This window comes from Schistocerca piceifrons, chromosome 1 (assembly GCF_021461385.2).
Source record: "Schistocerca piceifrons isolate TAMUIC-IGC-003096 chromosome 1, iqSchPice1.1, whole genome shotgun sequence".
In the NCBI taxonomy this organism is placed as follows: domain Eukaryota; kingdom Metazoa; phylum Arthropoda; class Insecta; order Orthoptera; family Acrididae; genus Schistocerca; species Schistocerca piceifrons.
This window is the reverse complement of record NC_060138.1, coordinates 111,819,998-111,840,274: the sequence shown is the minus strand read 5'-3', so window position 1 is coordinate 111,840,274 and position 20,277 is coordinate 111,819,998. Positions and strand designations below refer to the sequence as shown.

At 42.9% G+C, this 20,277-nt stretch overlaps 1 protein-coding gene across 1 annotated transcript in view; it reads right to left on the bottom strand.

Moving 5' to 3' along the window:
• LOC124785008 overlaps positions 1-20,277 on the bottom strand; it is a 960,541-nt gene that overhangs the window by 91,431 nt on the left and 848,833 nt on the right. The window contains exon 11 of the mRNA XM_047254148.1: positions 17,123-17,247. Coding sequence (XP_047110104.1) covers positions 17,123-17,247 — 125 coding nt within the window. The remainder of the gene's footprint in view (positions 1-17,122; positions 17,248-20,277) is intronic.

The following is a 20,277-nucleotide window of genomic DNA, read 5'->3' as shown; positions in this document are numbered from 1 at the left end:
AATGGTTAAAAGAGAGGTTATACGGGACCCAAATTCCTTATAGAATGTGATAGCGGTTTCATTTGGCCCCAGAACTTTGTTAAATGTTAGCGTTTTCTCAATTCCACTGAAACTGTTATCTTATTACTTATCTCATCAGTGGTACGAGAAATAAAATGGGCCAATCCTCCTGGAATTTTTTTTTTGTATTATTCCAAATAATATGCCAGTTGCGAGAAAACGATATCAACCTCACTGATAGTTCAAAATTTCATTCTCTCTCTCTTTTTCTCCTTCTTTCTCTCTCTCTCTCTCTCTCTCTCTCTCTCTCTCTCTCTCTTCCTGGACTGAAATCTATAATGAAGACGTGCAGCAGAAAGTAACCACGATAATAATTCCGGACTATGTGAAGACGGCGGCTCATCGTATAACATTAGATACCGGTTATCTTGAAATGAGCATATACGTATCTTGTGCCAAGAGGTCGAAATGGAGTGATTCTTTATTTAGCATGTCGGATATAACGCCTCTCTTAATGATAACTGAATAAACCAATAAATACTCCGTCTTATCTGACAGCGGCTGATTAATTTAGAAATAAGAAATCGTCGAAGGATCTTGTTTTGCTGAGATTGAATTCCTGGGACGCTAAATGACGTATCACGATGATTTTAGCCAGTAAATACACTGTCAGACAATTGACACTATGAAACTAACACGACATACGCTAAGAAGCGTTAGTGAAGATACTACGAGCATTTAATGTGTTTGCCTGACAAACTACTTCGACTCGAGGCCATAGATAATTGATATTGGTTTGTGGTCTATTGTGTAGGCCTCTTTCCGATTGAATTTATGTCATACAAATGTTAGATTAATAACATGCACAGGGAATATATGAATTAGGGTGCTTCTTATTTTGTTCAAATTTCGTGTTTCTTCACGCATCCCCCCTTACTTTTTCTTTTCTTTTAATTCTTAATTTAAGACCTATTTTGTTGAAATTGAAGACGAGAAACCCATACTTAAGTGGCCGAGGAGTTAAGTCATGTCACTACATGTTGTTTATTATTGTTTATGCGTGTGCTTGACTGCTATCGTATTCCAGAATGAAATTATCTCTGTGCAGCGGAGAATGCGCTGATATGAAACTATGTGGCAGATTAGACTGTGGGACCTTTTCTTTTCGCTGGCAAGTGCTCTACCGACTGAATTACCCAAGGAAGACTCACAGCCATTCATCACAGCTTTACTTCCACCAGTACCTCATCTCCTAGCTTACAAATTTCACAGAATCTCTCATGCGAAACTTTAAAGAGTAGCACTCCTGGAAGGAAGTGGTGAATCCTGCCTAGTCGTCGAGTATGGGGTGTCTAGGAAACCTGCTTTCTCGGATCGCTAGACAAATAGTTCAAACAGATCGTATTTATGAGTTTTATTACGAAAAGTAAATGACAATACTTAATTTTGAGAATTACACGGGTGTGTCGCAAGCAAAGGGCGACATGCAAAATAATCAATGTTCTTCAGTATAACAATTCCAAGATTGAGCTACATGTAAAGTACAAGCAAGTAACGAGTGTTGACGCTTCTGTACTAGTTGCTAGTCTTGACCTGTTGTAGAACTGGTCGCGGCCAGTTTATTTTCCTTATTGTTATTTTAATACCTTTACAATAAAGGTAGGCCGGCAGCGGCCTATCTGCGCCGCTCTTCGGCCACAGTGAACACATACAGGAAACAGAAAGACAGAAAAACAAACAAACGTGGTGGACAAAAACGGGAGACAGAAGTAATAAAAATAAATGAAGCCGCTCACGGGCGCACTGTTTGAATAAAAAACGTTCATCACTGTACACAACGGGGAAGAACGAGTTTACACACGTGAACGGAGGTACATAAACAGGGAGACACTGAAGCACTGACGCGAAAACACACATGAGCACTGGCAACGACCGCCGGCGCACGAAGGTGGACTGTTCACGCACAAAGCCGGGGACCTGCCAAAGGGAAGAGGTGTGGGTAGGAGGGAGAGGGGTAGGGTGTTGATGCTAGTGGGAGAGGAGAAGAGAGGGGGAGGGGAGAGGGTAGGGAGGGGTTGTGTAAGCCCAGGGGGGAGGGGAGGGAGGGAGAAGAGAGGAGGGAGAGAAAGGAAAGAGGGCGCCCTGGAGAAAAAACACTGGGGGAGGAATGGGATGATCAAAGTTGGTAGGAGGGGTAGATGGAGGGGATGAGGGCATTCATCAGGGAGGGAGAGTTAGCGGAAGCCACCTTGAGCAAGGATATGGAGTGTGGAGAGATGGAGAGTGGGTGGGATGTGGGAGTACAGGTGCAGCAGTGGACCGGGGTGGGAAAGGATGGGAGAGACAAGTGGGTGAGGGGGATCAAGTTTGCAGGAGGTGTAAAGGATCTGTGTCTGTTCGAGGAAAAGGAGGAGGTGTGGGAATGGAATTAAGTCGTAAAGGATCCTGGTGAGGGAGGGGAGGCGGATGCTATAGGCGAGGTGGAGTGCATGGCATTCCAGGATTTGAAGGGATTTGTAGAAGGTACGACGGGCAGTGATCCAGGCGGGATGGGCATAGCAGGGGATAGGGCGGATGAGGGAGTCATAGGTGTGGAGGACGGTGGAGGGGTCAAGACCCCACGTGCGGCCAGACCGCAGTCAGTCGGTCGCAGCGCTAATGTTCTCTTCGCTGTCGCGTTGTCGTCCTAGAGAGGAGTCGGCCAGTGTGCAATTGGCTGACGTCTTCTTCACAGCCCTCTCTGCTCTCTCATTCCCGACTGGCGTGCCGGCGCTTTATTTTACGCCGTGACAGAAAGGATACTGAGGGGACATGGCTTAGCCACAGTCTTGGTGACGTTTCTGGAATGAAATTTCTAGTCATCAGTGAAGTGATGAGTTCATTTCAACCAAGAGTTTGGACACGCTGAAGAAGTTAAGGATAAATTTAGATTTCTTAAGTAAGGTTTCTTTATTTTAGGATTCGAACACTTACTACCTTGGTGCCAAAACGGCTTCAAAAATCTTGAGGTGACATGTCACCCTTCACTCCAGGAGAGCCAGTCCCATACGTTTTGCGGGAGAGCATCTGTGGAGATTGCAAGACAGAAGGTGAGGCGCTAGCGGAAGTAAAGCTGTGATAACAGGTCTTGAGTCATGAGTCTTGGGCAGCTCAGTCGGTAGAACACTTGCCTGTGAAAGGCAAAGGTCCTGAGTTCGGGCCTCATTAATCTGCCAGGAAGTTTCATATCAGCACACACATGGTTGCAAAGTGAAAATTTCATTCTGGAGCATGATAGCAGTCAAGCATGTGTCTAAGCAGTAATAAACAACACAAAGTGACATGACGCAAATTCTCGGTCACTGTGGCACGGGTCCATCGTCTTCATTTCCAACAAAGTTAAAAATCTTCTTACAGAAAAAGGAAAAAGACATGGGGTTGTGCGTGAAATTCGAAAAAATAAGGATCACCCTAATATGTACATGCAATTTACACGAGTTTTTTCGTAGCTCCTGCGGTATCGTCCAGAGATCGTGGCAACACCATCAATACCGCAGACGTTAGCGGGGTTTCGCTGTAGTCCGCAATGACGTATGAGAAGTGCTTCTGAATACCATGCCTTCCCTTTCAGCACAGCAGTGTCCTCACACCAGAGGTCAGTTTAGTATCGAGCATGCAATAGCTTGAGCCCAGTTCATGACCTCACCTGAAGGAATCAGCATCACAGTGTAGGACCAAAGAGTTGTTACAGTTTCTGATGAACTTGTACTTTAGTACATCAACACCTACGTGATTACTCTGCTATTCGCAATAAAGTGCCTGGAGAGGATTCAATGAATCATCTTCAAGCTGTCTCTCTACCGTTCCACTCTCTAACGGCACGCGGGAAAAACGAGCACTTAAATTTTTCTGTGCGAGCCTTGATTTCTCTTATTTTATCGTGATGATCATTTCTCCCTATGTAGGTGGGTGCCAACAGAATGTTTTCGCAATCGGAGGAGAAAACTGGTGATTGAAATTTCATGAGAAGATCCCGTCGCAAGGAAAAACTCCTTTGTTTTAATGATTGCCACTGGAATTCACGTATCATGTCTGTGACACTATCTCCCCTGGTTCGCGATAATGCAAAACGATCTGCCCTTCTTTATGCTTTTTCGATGTCATCCGCCAATCCCAGCTGATGCGGATCCTACACCGCACAGCAATACTCCAGAATAGGGCGGACAAAAGTGGTGTAAGCAGTCCCTTTAGTACACCTGTAGCACTTTCTAAGTGTTCTGCCAATGAATCGCAGTCTTTGGTTTGCTCTACCCACAATATTATCTATGTGATAGTTCCAGCCGACCGAAGTGGCCGTGCGGTTAAAGGCGCTGTAGTCTGGAACCGCAAGACCGCTACGGTCGCAGGTTCGAATCCTGCCTCGGGCATGGATGTTTGTGACGTCCTTAGGTTAGTTAGGTTTAACTAGTTCTAAGTTCTAGGGGACTAATGACCTCAGCAGTTGAGTCCCATAGTGCTCAGAGCCATTTGATAGTTCCAGTTTAGGTTATCTGTAATTGTAATCCCTAAGTATTTAGATGAATTTACAGCCTTCAGATTTGTGTGACTTATCGCGTAATCGAAATTTAGCTGATTTCATTTAGTACTCATGTGAATAACTTCACACTTTTCTTTATTCGTTGTATCTCAAGAGAAGAGTTTGTTAGCCAGTGCATCAAGTGATGCTCTGCAAGTCAGTGACAGTTGTCAATTATCTGGTACTCCTGTGGCAAAGACGTGTGTCAAAGTTAAGTGAATCTTTTATTCATTAATGTGATAAAGTAAACCAATATTTCATGAGTCACCGAGCAATCAAAGAACCGGTAGGCAAGGGCTGACGATTGTAGCGTTGTGTGGTCACAGTTGTTCTTCTGTGACGTGACGGAAGAAAGCAACAGAGTCTTAATGGTTTTTCGAACGGAGGCAGTAGCTTTACCACACCGAAAGTCCTCAATTATTTGTTGTGTGTATTCCAATCTCTGTCCTCCCCAACAATTTTCACCCAGTACAATTTCCCTCTAGTACCGTAGAAGTTATTCCTCGATGTCTTAAAACACGTCCTTCCATCTTGTCCCTTCTAGCTAGTTAGTTTCTTCCAAATATTCCTTTCCTCGACGATAGAACCAAGAATACATCTCTGAACGCCACTTCTCAAACGCTTCCTTTCTCTTCTTGTCTGATTTTGATCACAGTTGGTGATTCACTGTCACACCATAACGTGTTACAGATGTTCTTTCTCAGAAATTCCATCCTCAGATTCAGGCAGCAGTAATCTTCCTTCACTGAGGGATGTTCTATTTTCCTGTGCTAGTCTACTTCGCAAGCCTACCTTCCTTTCTCCGACATACGACATATTCCTTCCAAGGTAGCACATTTCAGTCAAAGGAAGGAATGAAGTAAGGTAAGTCTACAGGGAGGTCATCAAAACAGAGCACGAACTCGAGTTACTAAAGGTAATTGGCAGTGTCCTTCCATAGAAACCAGCCGTGCATTTTTCTGGAGCGAATCAGGCAAATGACGGAAAAACGAAATCTGGATGTCCGGACGCAGATCTGAACCGCCGTCGTACCGAACGTGAAATTCCAGTGTGCCACCTCACTCGGAAGATTTCCTTCGATTCGCCTACTACGTGTTTTCCAGTTTTCATGTTTATTTTGTCGCTAATCTTATATTTGCTTGTACTGAACTAATTTCGATGCATATTCTGTAATGAGGAGACTGCTCATTCCGTTCAATAAGTTCTATAACTTTTCTTCATGTTCACACAGGATAGCAATGTCATCAGCGTGTCTTTGACCTATATTTTTTCGCCTTTGATTTTTATTACGATTTCAATTCCAAATAATTCCAGTCTCAAGCCCAAATACGAGGGTTAGTCAATTATTATCCGCAGTTTGGTTATATTTTTGTTTATTTTGGTAGTAATATCGTTTTACGTTGATGAAGCATTTTTATTTATTTGTTGTTATATCTCTGCAATTTTTAAGCTGCTAGGTTAGTTTCGTTATAGCTGCCGTGCTGCTAATCATGGCAGCTCCGCTGTCGTTTGCACCAAAGAAGAGCAACGTTCAGTGATCCGTTTTTTGTGGTCGGAAGGCGTATCAGGGGCCGAAGTTCATCGAAGACTTCCGGCACAGTACCGGAACAGTGTTTTGCCACAACGGGGATTGAAAAATTCCGAAATGGTCGCACAAGTGTTACGCACGATGAAGGAGCCGGACGACCGTTTACCGCCGCAAATGAAGAAACCATTCAGCCTTCACGGGAAATGATTCTCTTAGACTGACTATTAACTATTGACGAAGTGGCACATCGTCTTCAAATTAGCCACGGTTCTGCCTACTAAATCATCCGCAACAGACTTGGGTTTCATAAAGTTTGTGCAAGATGGGTCCCAAACCAACTCACACAGTTGCATAAACAAACGCGCTTGGACATCTGCAAGAAACATTTGGATCGCTATGGTAACGAAGGGGACAACTTCTTAGACAGGATAATTACTGTTGACGAAAAATGGATCCATCATTACGAACCGGAGAGTAAACGGCAGAGTATGGAATGGAAACATCAAAATTCGCCGTGCAAGAAAAAGTTCAAGACCGAACCGTCCGCAAGAAAACTCATGCTTACGGATTTTTGGGACGCACGAGGTTCGGTACTGAAACATTATGGGGAAAGGGGCACAACAATAAACAGTGTACCTTACAGTGAGATGCTTACTGCCACGCTAAAGCGTGCAATTCGAAGCAAACGCCGAGGATTGCTGTCACAAGGTGTTGTGTTGCAAGACAATGCCCGCCCACATACAGCTGCCCACACTGCTGAAACGCTCCAAAAACTCAAATTTGAAGTACTGGATCATCCTCCATATAGTCCCGATCTTGCCCCTTCTGACTATCACTTGTTTGGTCCACTCAAACATGGAATTAAGAGGCCGTCTATTTGCCACGGACGGAGCAGTGAAAGAAGCGGTGCATTCCTGGCTCGCAGCTCAATCGAGAACATTTTATGAGGGCATCAGGAAGCTTGTACAACGATGGACCAAATACGTTGAAACACAAGGAGAGTATGTTGAAAAATGATGTTCTTGTAAGTTTCCTATTTGATTACAATAAAATTTTATAACTAGTTTGGGGATAGTAATCCACTTACTCTCGTAGTTCCAGTTCTGAAACTTTCTGTTATTTCAGTCATTACTTCTTTGATATACAGGCTAAACAGTACAGGACAAAGACTACATTCTTAACAGGCGCTCCTTTTAATCCGAGGACTTCTCTCTTGGTCTTGTGTTCTTATTGTAATCTTTCGGTTCTTGTAATACTACATATTAGCCATCTTCACCTGTAGCGTTTATCTGTTTTATGAGAATTTCAAAAATCTTGCACGAATATCTTGTGGGAGACTCTTTTTGTATCTATTGGGCTATAGTCTCAATATCATAGTAATATTAATCGCGTATTTGAAAGAAGTGCTCACAGGATGTGAATTTAACACAGCTAAGCTCAGTATAAACAGAATGGAACATCTGAGCTACGATAAATAACATCGAAATATAGGAGAATTTCTTATTGTATGTATTTACAAATGTTCACAATCACTTCGATTTAGCCTCCTTGCCTATTTTATTTATTTAATTTCTGAGGGACTTACAATGTTGGATTCCTTTCCATTCCTAAATATTTTGGTATTTCCTTCTCTTATAGATCACTTGAAATTTTTCCTCCGATACAATAATTTCTTCACAGTTACCTTTCTTATACCTATATCTGTGTATCCAGCTTTCGTGACTACCCTTTTTGAAAATATCCGTCATTGCAGAATTTACAGTCTGACACATATTCTAACGCACACCGCCGTTGTACCTCAGTACTTCATCTTGTATGTTGATACATCGTGACGATTATCTTACTCTTCATCAATGGTAATCTGAGTCCGTGTGCATTCCTCGGGATGCCTCACAATCAATATCGGGTTTCGGGATCTCTGTTTCATCACGATGGAATCCACTTAGCATGTTCTCCTGTAACTACTTCTTTTCGAAGCATGTCTACCACTGTACTGAATTTCAACAGCGTGTTTGTTATTATTGGCTGAAATTTGCTGCAGAGCTAAAAAAACCATTTTCGCTTCTCACTCCTAATGCTGAACCCATACAATCTCATAACTCTGCCTTACATTTCTTCACCTAATACAGCGTTCCAGTCTACCGTGATTATTAGAATGTCGTCTCTCTTTGCATACTGAAGTACCCGTTCAGTATTCTCACAAATCCTTCTAGATTCTCATGTTCTGCTTACACAGGAAGTATGTGTAAATAATTTGTTGTCGTTGGCGTTGATCTGCTATCAATTCTAGTAAGAATTATCATGTAACACAACAGTTCTAAGTAACTCTCCCATATGTTCCTGTTCGTAACTAATCCTACTCCCGTTATACCATTTTCTGCTACTGTTGATATTATCCTATATTCGCCTGAGCAAAAATGCTAATATACTCTCTATTTCACTTCACTGACTCCCACTGTATCTGTATTGAGCCTCTGCATTTCCCTTTACAAGTTCTCTAACTTCACTACTACACCCAAGACGTCTGACATTCACGCTCCGTCTCGTAGGGTGTTACCCTTTTGTGGGTTTTCAGTCGTTTTCTCATGGTTGCTTCAACACTTGGAGTCTAGGAAAACTGTGAATACACTTTCCTTGTCATTAATGCAGTAGTTTCTTCGAATTTCTTGCTGCATCCCCATGCCGTTGATTACTGCAGATTCTTGCACTTTTAAGGGGAGTTTCTCACTTGCAAAACAAGAAGAAGCTCTGATCCCTTTTCGCTGCTCTTCTCTCTCTTGTTAGCAGGTCACTGGCAACTGAAGACTGGCTTCACACGTTAGAAATAATCAGTCGGAGACCGGTGCTGTGGTTATAGTGTGATATTCACAAAAAAGCATGGTTCGACCGAGAAATTATTCGTCAAAGACGCTTCACATTAGCTCTCAACAAACATAACGTCAGATAATATCAACCATGTGTGGCAGATACCGACACGAAATATTTGAATGCCTCTGATATGAATATGGGAGGGTTTGGGCATTAGCAAGGACAGTGTTAACCGCCTCGTTCTGAAAGATAGAGTAAACGGACGAACTGTTTCCGATTACTGCCGCACAAACTGACTGAATGGGAACTGTTCAGTATATCGCTGATATCGCTCCCAAGACGAAAATACTGGAACCGCCTTCCATTGCCAGAATGAGATTTTCACTCTGCCTTTCGCGGGCAAGTGCTCTGCCAACTGAGCTACCCGGGAGTGCTAGTTCTGCAAGGTTCGCAGGAGAGCTTCTGTGAAGTTTGGAAGGTAGAAGACGACGTACTGGCGGAATTAAAGCTGTGAGGACGGGGCGTGAGTCTTGCTTGGGTAGCTCAATTGGTAGAGCACTTTCCCGCGAAAGCCAAAGGTCCCGAGTTCGAGTCGCGGTCCGGCACACGGTTTTAATCTGCCACAAAGTTTCGTAGCAGCAGATGCCAGAAAAAGAAGGTTGAAGTTGTGTGAGCACATCATCAGGCTATCACCAAAACGACTCACCAAGAGAATTCTAACATACATACAAGGGGCCAAATCAACAATAATGTGGATAACATAAGTGAAACTGGACCTAGAAGCAGCAAAAATGGATCCAATAGAAATTGAAGACAGAAATATATACAGGGACGAGATACACAAGTGGAATGTGAGGTCAGAGAATGAAGTCCCAAAGAAACCAGGGACAAAGTGGACTGAAGATAGGAAGAGACACCACGGAGAAAAAAAAAAAGGAATCGTGGAAGATCAGAAAGAACATTCAAATGAGGCAGAATGCTTTGGGTGATCATACAGGGGCTCGACGCAAATAATAATAATAATAATAATAATAATATATAGCGAAAGGAGGAAATATTACTTTGGCACTACCATCGAGAGAATGAATTACGTAGTGATATCGTTTGTTGTTCGAACCATAACTGGTTTCCAGAAACTGTCTGTTCCAGTAAGGCATCACATTTTCGAGATTCACGCAGCGAAACAGCTGATTATAATATGAATAACACTGGCGCATATAGATAAACGAGATCAGACTTACAGACGTGATTGGTTCTGGCTAAGGCTACAAGGATGGAGTTCATAACTAAATAAATGAGGAAGGAACGTTCCGTTGACTTCATTTGACATGGAGTACTAGCTCGTTGGAAAAAGAAATTGCCGGCCGCTGGTGGCCGAGCGGTTCTGGCGCTACAGTCTGGAACCGCGCGACCGCTACGGTTGCAGGTTCGAATCCTCCCTCGGGCATGGATGTGTGTGTTGTCCTTAGGTTAGTTAGGTTTAAGTAGTCCTGAGTTCTAGGGGCCTCATGACCTCAGCAGTTGGGTCCCATGGTGCTCAGAGCCATTTTTGAGAAAGAAATTGCTGTGGACTTGTCAAATGGAACATATTAACAATGGCACGAATCGATTTCATTGAGCTGAATCCTGTTCACACCTACTGCTGCACTACGAGTTCTGTGAACTAGTGTTGCCAGTGAGATTGAAATGAACTTGACTGTCCAGATCCGACGATACGTGCTGCTGCGTGATCTTGTTGCACATGCGAAGCTCAACTCATATATTGCTTCCTTGCTTTTTATGTCCAGCGTTACTCATTAGTTGTGTGAGAGGTTCAGTGTGGAAAGCCATTAGCACCCCGAATGGACAGCTCAAACATTGACCAAGCCTATTTCATCATCGTAAACAGCAGCAGGTAGCAGCACATGTTCGACGCAGGGAAGCGACATCCTTTAATTTGTTCCAGCGGCTATTGCCCTCCCTGACTGTTCTAGGACCTCAGTAACTGAATGAGTATAGGTCACACACAGATGCTCATTTTTGTTAAGAGAGATTTCAATTTTCAGCTGTCGTTTACGAGTCATATTCGCATGAGGAGTATGGACCGTGACGAGCTGAATGCTGTATCGCTCCTAAGCCTCCACGATGGCGGATTTAGGTGGGCGAAGCTCGTAATCACAGGCGAAAAAAGAGCTAAAGAACTGTCTGAGAAATTTTCGAAAGATCCTGAAATCCTCCCAGAACTCTAAGAGTATGATCAAACCCACCAAAGTTTATGGTGTCCCAATATCAAGTTATTCGTTTGCTGCAGTCAGCCGGTACAATGCCGATGCTGGGGAACTACAGCGAACATCCCGAGTGCTAATGACAAAAGCGTGCGAGTCACTGACAGAAAGGACAACAACGCCTAAATATAGGAGTGGTCAGTGGTCTTGTGGATGGCAACAATCAGTGTGAAAACCAGATAGTCAGTCATAGAATTTTTCTTCAAGAAATAAAGTCCAACGGCGTTACACCCTGCAGTGCGTTAAGCAGAAAATTAGACATACTGCATATCCACCAGGGAGGAAATCATTACATCTGTAGTGACAGAAAATGAATGCCTCGACGTAAAGTATCTTGAGTGGACCATAACCCAATAACGAAATCAACCAAGGAAAGTTTACAAAGAATTTTATCTCCGGATAGCTGTTCCCAGAAACTGAGTGTTGAACCATGTCAACAGAATAAAATACAAACAGAAATAACAGCAACTAACTGTACAACACGAACGAACTTTCCTGATATATTGTACTAGATAAGTGCAGCCACAATGCATGGCCTTTTGACATTGCTTTTATAGACAACTTGCGCCTAAATTTCACTGAGAAAATTTTGTGGTTATTTGACGGTACCATTACACAGACAGTGACATGCTACACGTGTTCTTGTACAAGATATCATTTCGAGCACAGGAGTAATATTTCACAGACGTAATGGAGGTGTAAGGAAACTGGTCGCATTAGCAGAATTTTGTAGGTCGATCTAAAAGCTTCAGGTACTTTTGATGTCAGTATGTTCACGGACAGCTGAGACTAAAAGAGAATCTATTGTGTCTCAATTTTTAGGTACCCGTGCATTGTTTTCGTTATAAAATACATCACCTAGTGTTGTTCGCAAATGATACTAGCCATTTAATTAAAGATCACACTGAAGCCGGTTAACAGCAGAATGTTTCCGAGAGATAAACAGCAGAAATATCGTCTAGAGACGACTACGTGGTGTTAATGAGAAGCGAATAGTATTGATTAGAGTGGAAAACGTATGTGCAAAGTTTAGAGGCAAGACAATCCTTGAATTAAAGTTCTGCATCATTCAAAAAACATCTTTCACACGTTTTGAAAAATAAATAAAAATCAGCCAACCGATTGCATAATGTCCTTCGAAAAGGTCAAACATTCAAACGTAAGTAACCCCGGTGTGGTGTGAGGAGAGAGGATAAGATGAGGAGAGAGGAGTCTCCTCACACCACAGCGGTGTCACTTATGTTTTAATGTTTGACCTTTTGAAGAACATTATGTTTTATATTTTAATGTATGACTTGAGCAACTCAGCTCTTAAATTCACTGTACATCTTTCACGATATGTTCTTCATGTAATTACCTTACCTTCTGATGAAGTCACCCTTAGAGGTGACGAAACCTGGTCAAGGTATATAGAAAACCTATGCAACCGGTTGGCTGATTTTTACTTATTTTTCAAAATTGTGTATACGGTTTCTGCAAACGTCAGCCATGTTCAAAGTTGTATCTTTCACATGGTTTCTAGGAGTTTGGTTTGATTATCATTTAAGATAGGAAAAACAAGTTGAACTATGTTATGTTTTAAAATGGTTAGGGACTGCTGTAATATTCAAACAGTACTTTGTCCTTACTAGGCAAACGTGCACTGGCTGTCACGGTAGGGAGCAATGTTCTGGGAGAAAGTACTTTTTGCAAAATGATGATTTAAAATTCAAATAAATGTGCAGTGAGAGGAAGCCAAAGGGTTCTCAACAGGGAAGTTTAAAAATTTGAAATTTTGATTCGTGCAGGATTATAGATATATGAAGGTATGTATTACCTGATACCATGTATGGATCTTTCAGCATTAATCACCTAATTTCACAAGTGCAAAACTGGAAGTGCAAATAATTTTTGTAGAGAAACCCGTAGAAAGGAGCTGTATCAACAAAGTATAACACATAAACCTACAATAATACTCAATGCAATGCAGAAATGAAGAATAAAAACATACTTTAGTACATTTACATCTACATCTGCATTTATACTCCGCAAGCCACCCAACGGTGTGTGGCGGAGGGCACTTTACGTGGCACTGTCATTACCTCCCTTTCCTGTTCCAGTCGCGTATGGTTCGCGGGAAGAACGACAGCCGGAAAGCCTCCGTGCGCGCTCGAATCTCTCTAATTTTGCATTCGTGATCTCCTCGAGAGGTATAAGTAGGGGGAAGCAATATATTCGATACCTCATCCAGAAACGCACCCTCTCGAAACCTGGACAGCAAGCTACACCGCGATGCAGCTTCGTCGTTGAGTACACCATCGCAGGCCCTCCTGTCTGTAACCGCAGCCATGGTCTCCGAGCTGATAGTTCATGCTGCTGCAAACATCGTCGGACTGTTCGTGCAGATGGTTGTTGTCTTGCAAACGTCCCCATCTGTTGACTCAGGGATCGAGACGTGGCTGCACGACCCGTTACAGCCATGCTGATAAGATGCCTGTCACCTCGACTGCTATTGATACGAGGCCATTGGGATCCAGCACGGCGTTCCGTATTACCCTCCTGAACCCACCGATTCCATATTCTGCTAACAGTCACTGGATCTCGACCAACGCGAGCAGCAATGTCGCGATACGATAAACAGCAATCGCGATAGGCTACAATCCGACCTTTATCAAAGTCGGAAACGTGATGGTACACATTTCTCCTCCTTACACGAAGCATCACAACAACGTTTCACCAGGCAACGCTGGTCAATTGCTGTGTGTGTATGAGTAATCGGTTGGAAACTTTCCTCATGTCAGCACGTTGTAGGTGTCACTTCCGGCGCCAACCTTGTGTGAATGCTCTGAAAAGCTAATTATTTGCATATCACAGCATCTTCTTCCTGTCGGTTAAATTTCGCGTCTGTAGTAGCGCGTCGTCTTCGTCGTGTAGCAATTTTAATGGCCAGTAGTGTAGAATCCCAATGCTATGTCAACGGACTTGTGATTTCCGTCGGAACTCTGCATTTCACTTGCACTTCCTGCACATTGGTATAACCACCATCAATTGATATAATTTTCCATAAAGTGTTCATCTAGATCTTGGCGCTTGGTAACAGAATTAATTGTATTAGTGTTGACACAATAAACCGTAGAACGGTGATATATTTGTTGTTTTATTCCTGGTTATAACCAAACTATACTGAGGTCCGCCAGAGGCCGTAGCTGCCAATCCATCAGCATCACGTGTGTGGACAGCGATTGGTCGATGCCTCGTTAAATACAGGAGTACTGAGCTACGGCAGACAGTTCTTTTCAGTGTGCGGAGTCGTGTACAGTGTCCAGCTACCGCCGAGTCTACGGGATGCACTGCTCGTTCGTCGTCATCGAGACTCAGGCTCTGTAGACGTTGTAGGCCAGCACTGGTCTCTACCGTAGGTATCACTCAGAGGCACAGTGGCAGGACTTGAGTATTTTAGAGGATTGTAATAATTGTGCTAGACATTTCACAAGAAGAAGCATAATATAAGTTGAATATTCCTTGCCGGCCGTGGTGGCCGAGCGGTTCTAGGCGCTTCAGTTCGGAACCACGAGGCTGCTACGGTCGCAGGTTCGAATTCTGCCTCGGGCATGGATGTGTGTCATGTCCTTAGGCTAGTTACGTTTAAGTAGTTCTAAGTCTATGGGATTGATGACATCAGATGTTAAGTCCCATAGTGCTTAGAACCATTTGAACCATTTGAATACTCCTTCATATTTAAAAATATATCACATTATTACTAATTGTTGGGAATCTTTCTGACTGAAGATAAACTACGCTGTCCTCCCACATTCCCAACACTACCCATCAGAAGCTGACACAGGCCAATAGTCAGTGTATAAAATGATCAAATGGCGAATGAATAATATTATTGTACCACTGTATGTGGAGTAATAATAATAATAATAATAATAACTGAGCCGTGCTCTCTCCCAGTTATGCGTTTTCGTGAACTTCGCTGTCTGTCTGTGTTTGGTTTCCCGCCCTTGTCGCGTTTTCGTCGTGGTTCTTCTTCCTTCTACGTGTGGCAGCAGTGATGTGTATCGATATTTGCGCTGTGTACCATCTTTGGTTTGGTGCATATAGTTTCCGGCAAGGGGGTCTGGAGTGAGTTGGTCGGTTGTTACGGACGAGGGAAGCTATCTCCGCGCGGTGCAGTCGGCTGGGGCCGCTGGCAGTCCCTGCACAGTGTTGGAGCGTGTGTGGAGCTGTCCGATCGCTACGAGCTTCGTGGTTCGCCGACTCTGGACGTCAGAGTTGAGTAGTGCTTTCAACTACCCAAGCCACGTCTATTCATGTTGTGGTGGTTCGCTTCGGTGGTTTGCTGATGGGAAGGTTTACCGGTGAGCAACACCGGGTGGGTCTACTGCTGAGATTTAGCCGCCATGGTCGACTACGATTTGAATGCACCAGTGAAATTTTCTGTCTTTTGGCCGTCATTGTTCTGGTTACCTGCCTTGGGTACTAACGTAAATTCAGGCAGTGTTCTTTTGAGCGAGTTAACTATTTCCGTGTTTCAAATTCAAGTGTACCAGCGGAATTTTCTGCCTAGTGGCCGTTAGTGTTCCGGTTACCTGCCCAGGCCACTAACGTAATCTCAGGCAGCGTCCTTTCCTCACATGTTGTCGCTGTCCAACATGCTGTGTTTTTAACAACTAACACATACTCCATTGTGGATTATTACGTTTGTAACATTGCCGGTTGGGGTTCTCATATACTTATTGACGGGAAGCAAGTTGTTGTGTCAGTCAGTCCGTGGCTGACCCCTGGTTGGGTTCCGACGGACCAAGTATAGTTGGGCTCACCACCTGTCTCACCTAAGTGAAGGAGGGCAGACCGACCTCCCTGGAGGCCTTCTGAGTGCCACCGGTGTTTAATCATCTGTTGTCAGTTGTTTTAAAATTTAGGCTTATGGTTATTGTCTGTTTCTTAAAATTTTGCAAATTAATTTTTAAATTTATCTTTCAAGCTTAAACACTGCGGCATTCTGCCTTTAAAGATTATGGTAATATTTTTTGAAATTTTGAAGTTTGATTGTGGCCCTTGCAACGTTATGTGTGCCTCGCCGCTTTTTTCTTTACCTAATTTGTGCCTGATTTTATTGTGAGAAGCTCAGTAATGTATGTAAATACCGTAAATGTAAATGTGATTCAAAAAGCACTTGAAGTGAAGTGAAGCACAGCTGCCGTCTATCAATCGACAGAATTGTAAGTGTACAAAGTTCACTAAAATACAGGAAAAGAAATGCATTCTCTATAGTTTTCATTCAATAAGTAACAATTTCTCATAATTTCTTAATTACAGTAATTGGATTATATTATTGTACAATAGTATGGTGCTGAACTCCACTGACCAATTTTGATGTAGCAGGACGTGTAGTTTGAAGGAAGTTTGTGTGCTAAGCAATCTTCTTTTCTCACGAAAAGCAGATTGCCGTTTGATCTTATTTACTTACAACAGTGGTCCATTAGGTATGAAAAACTACCTGATCATTCAAGGAGGCAGCAACCAAAATTCAGGTACCAGTTACGACTTAAAGTAAAAATCTCAATCAAAAATCAGTCTCTCTCTCTCTCTCTCTCTCCAAACACATATATAAATATTCATATTATTTTATTAAAAGAAAGTCGTTTTATACCCTCCGCCAATTGGTATTGCACCTTGCATTTGTTGTTTCTTTAAATTATTTTATTGCTATCTTAATTGGAGTTTTTTTACCTTGTTAATATTTCTTGTTGGAGGCTTTCAGCCGTGAAAGAGTTGCTAAATTACAATAAATGACAATTAGAAGCAGAAACTGACTTCAACCCTTGGCTGTTTTCACAATCCTATTACCTGTTCTGGCCAGCGGGTTTAGCGGGCGTTTCAGTAATAATAAAACTACAATAAAAATGCACAATGCAGCAAGCAAAACAGCAGTGTCAACTAGAGAGTGGTGCCTTAGAAGGAGGTTGGACGCTGGCTCACCTGTGCAGGAAGTCGTTGCCGAACCAGAACTCCTTGTCCAGGTCGCCAAATCCGTGACGATACTCGTCCCACGTGCGGGTGAAGTTGAGAGGGCTGTCTCCGTAGTCCCCACGGCGCTGGATCACCTGCAACACCAGCATCGTTCTTGATATCTCATAGCCTTACCCAAATATCTGTCGTGTCCAAAAAGTTTGATCGCTTTCAAAACTCGAATCCTCTGATAGGTTATTTCTTCCGAGCATATTTTAAAATTTCGTAGCGCTTCATCCAGTGACAGCCAGACAGAATTCATTTGCTTGAAGAAATTTTCATTGCCGAACTACCTTCAGGTCCTACGTCTATTACGCGAAGATAACGGTAGTGACTCTCGACGCGGAGTCCGCGGGACGTCGGAAGTGTTTGAGAGCCATCCTGACCCCTGACCACACAACCGCAGTCTACGAGTCTCGCAGATTGGTGTGATCCGAGTCAAAAGCGCGCAAAATACTCCAGATAATACCCAAAACGTATGGGGTGAGGTCAATCGCATCCGTGAAATGTTCCTACAACCTCTCTGACATAATTCAGAGATGGAAGGGTAGTGCATTGTCTTGCTGAAAAAACAACGCACGTAGGCACGTGACCTTGCGAACTGAGCAATGCTTCACAATTCCTAAGTATATATGGGAAGTGAATATACGTTCTAATATATATACATATATATCTCTGTCCATCGCCTACTCCCCCCTCGGTCTGTCCATTTTCTCCTGACTCCTCTGTCTAACCACACCTTCTCCCTCTCTATGTCAATTTCTTTTCTCTGCCCTCTCCTTTAGCCTTGTTTATTGTTATTGCCAACGAATCATTGACTGGGAATGGAATTCACTTAAAGAGAATGTGTAAACTGATTGGGGATCATTGTATACGGGATATAACAGACATCTACTGCTGTTGGATATGTGAGGATAGTAGCTTCAATGGCAGTATTTCACATGGTTGTCATCTGCAAACGGTAGGATTAAAAGGCTTCGGATGATCCATTATGCCAAGTAGTGTTCTAATCATAAGCCGATAAGCCATAAATACAACTTTCCTGTTTTCTGTTAAACCCGGCTCCGAGGAAGAAAACAAAACAGCACATAGTTGTGTATACAATTTTTGTTTAAAACTATCTATGTAAGAAGGAAGAACATCGAGATTTTTGGTAACAGTGTTTCCCTTTTACGTAGTGTATATACACATATCAAAAAAAGCTTTGCATCGCCCTGGTTCCCAGAACTCCTGACGATAGACGTTGATTGTGGATATTGTATCACAGACACAGACACTTTGACTGTTGAGAGACGTCACTAAACCGTCCCAAAGATGTAAAGAACCATGCATGAGTAGCGCCTATTAGACGGAGGGGGCAGGAGAACAGTTGGCTGCAAAGGAAAAGTGAGTCCAAAAGAGGAACCGAGAGTAGTTTTGTAAGATTAAAAGTGATGGCGGCTGTCTTTTGTGACTAGTTATTTGCTGTATGGGAATACAGTAATCATGTCACTTTACGCAATAATCATCCATCATTGCGTATATTGAGTTAAAGTAGAAATGATAAAGATAAGATCAAAACCAAAACCGTTTCAGCAGAACACCATGCCTGCTCAAACATCTGCCGCTGAAATGGAGAAAGCTCAAGCCATAGCATTCGGAGTAATTTCTGACCCACACTACTCGACCGCATGCTGCCTTTTTGCTATCGAACCTAAACAAAATAAAATGTTGGGAACCCGCCGTTGAATAAAGAGCTCGTCTGTGCTGTAAATGAGTTAGTAATAAATATCTTTCATGAATGAACGAAAGAAATTTGAATTCATTAGACTAAATCCCAAAGGATGTTATGCTGAGGAATAATATATTTTATTCTACATTCTTTTAACCTCTGTATTAGATTTCTACAAGGTGTCCCAGAAACGTTGCGACGAAAATCGAGAAGTTGTAGAGCGCGTCTTGAGGAACAAATCGAGTATATGCGACGCTACAGAACGTCGAAGTTATAGACTGCTGCATAACGAAAAACAATGGAGATTTTAGAGGGTTCCAGGAGAACTGAGGATGAAAACCCGTGACCGAAACCATCATCCACCGAGGTAGGAGAGCATCGCATCCATAGGAGACAAGGCTGGTCTACGCTGCAGCTAGCTCAATCTTCCACACTGGCGACCTCGGCAATCAGTCGCCATCACCGAATAACAAACATCATTGCGAGACGTTCCGTATATGGTCCTTCGGCATCGAAAGTCACATTTGCAGCCGAAGGGGTGGCCTAGTTGCAAGAGCCAGCGCCTATAACTTGGACGCTCAGTATTGTTGTTGGGTGACGTTTCCTGACATAGGTTCCTATCCTCCATTTGTTCCTCAAGACATTCTCTACAACCCATCGAATTTTATCGCCACCTTTCTCGGACACCACTGTACATTCTCTTAATTTCTTCATGAAGAATAATTTCTTTTATGAATTAATAAAAGAAATTTGAATCATACTAGACAAAAGGCCTTAAATCCAAGGGAGGTTATGCTGAGGAAAAACTTCTTCCTTTTTCCAAGAAAAGTAATTTCCTACATTTCTTTTCAGAATGTACCGCTCCACCCTCTATTTCAGGAGCATGCGTGCAGAAATATCAACCAACTTCATACTGCGAATTAAGTACTCGTTGACCTTTCAGAGGTTCACGGAACGTATAGAAGGCTAAACGAGGGTGATGGCGCTTAGATTCAGACAGCAGTTCTCCGAACACAGCTCATTATTCTGCTGCTGAGTCACACCACTCGGCTAACAATGGTAATTGTGCTGGATGTATGGCCTGTTCATCGATCTAGCGCTGAGGTTACTACTTTTCCTCACGTCAACAACTGTTAAGTGAAGTCTAAGAATCGTAATGAAGAGCGCTTTGGTCGTGCAACTATACGCGCAATTAAAAAAGCGTGCTCTATAAGGCTCCGATTTCTATGTGCGGACGTGATGACACTGAACACAATGGAAATGTCATCCCGAAGAATCATATCGCCATGTTTGCATCATGGAAACGCAGCCTTTCTCACTAGCTAAAAACTTAAACCATTGAGGAAAAAATGTGATACAGTGATCCAAAAACGATTGGTTCTTGCATTCTTTAGACATTTGGAGGTGTTGCCCA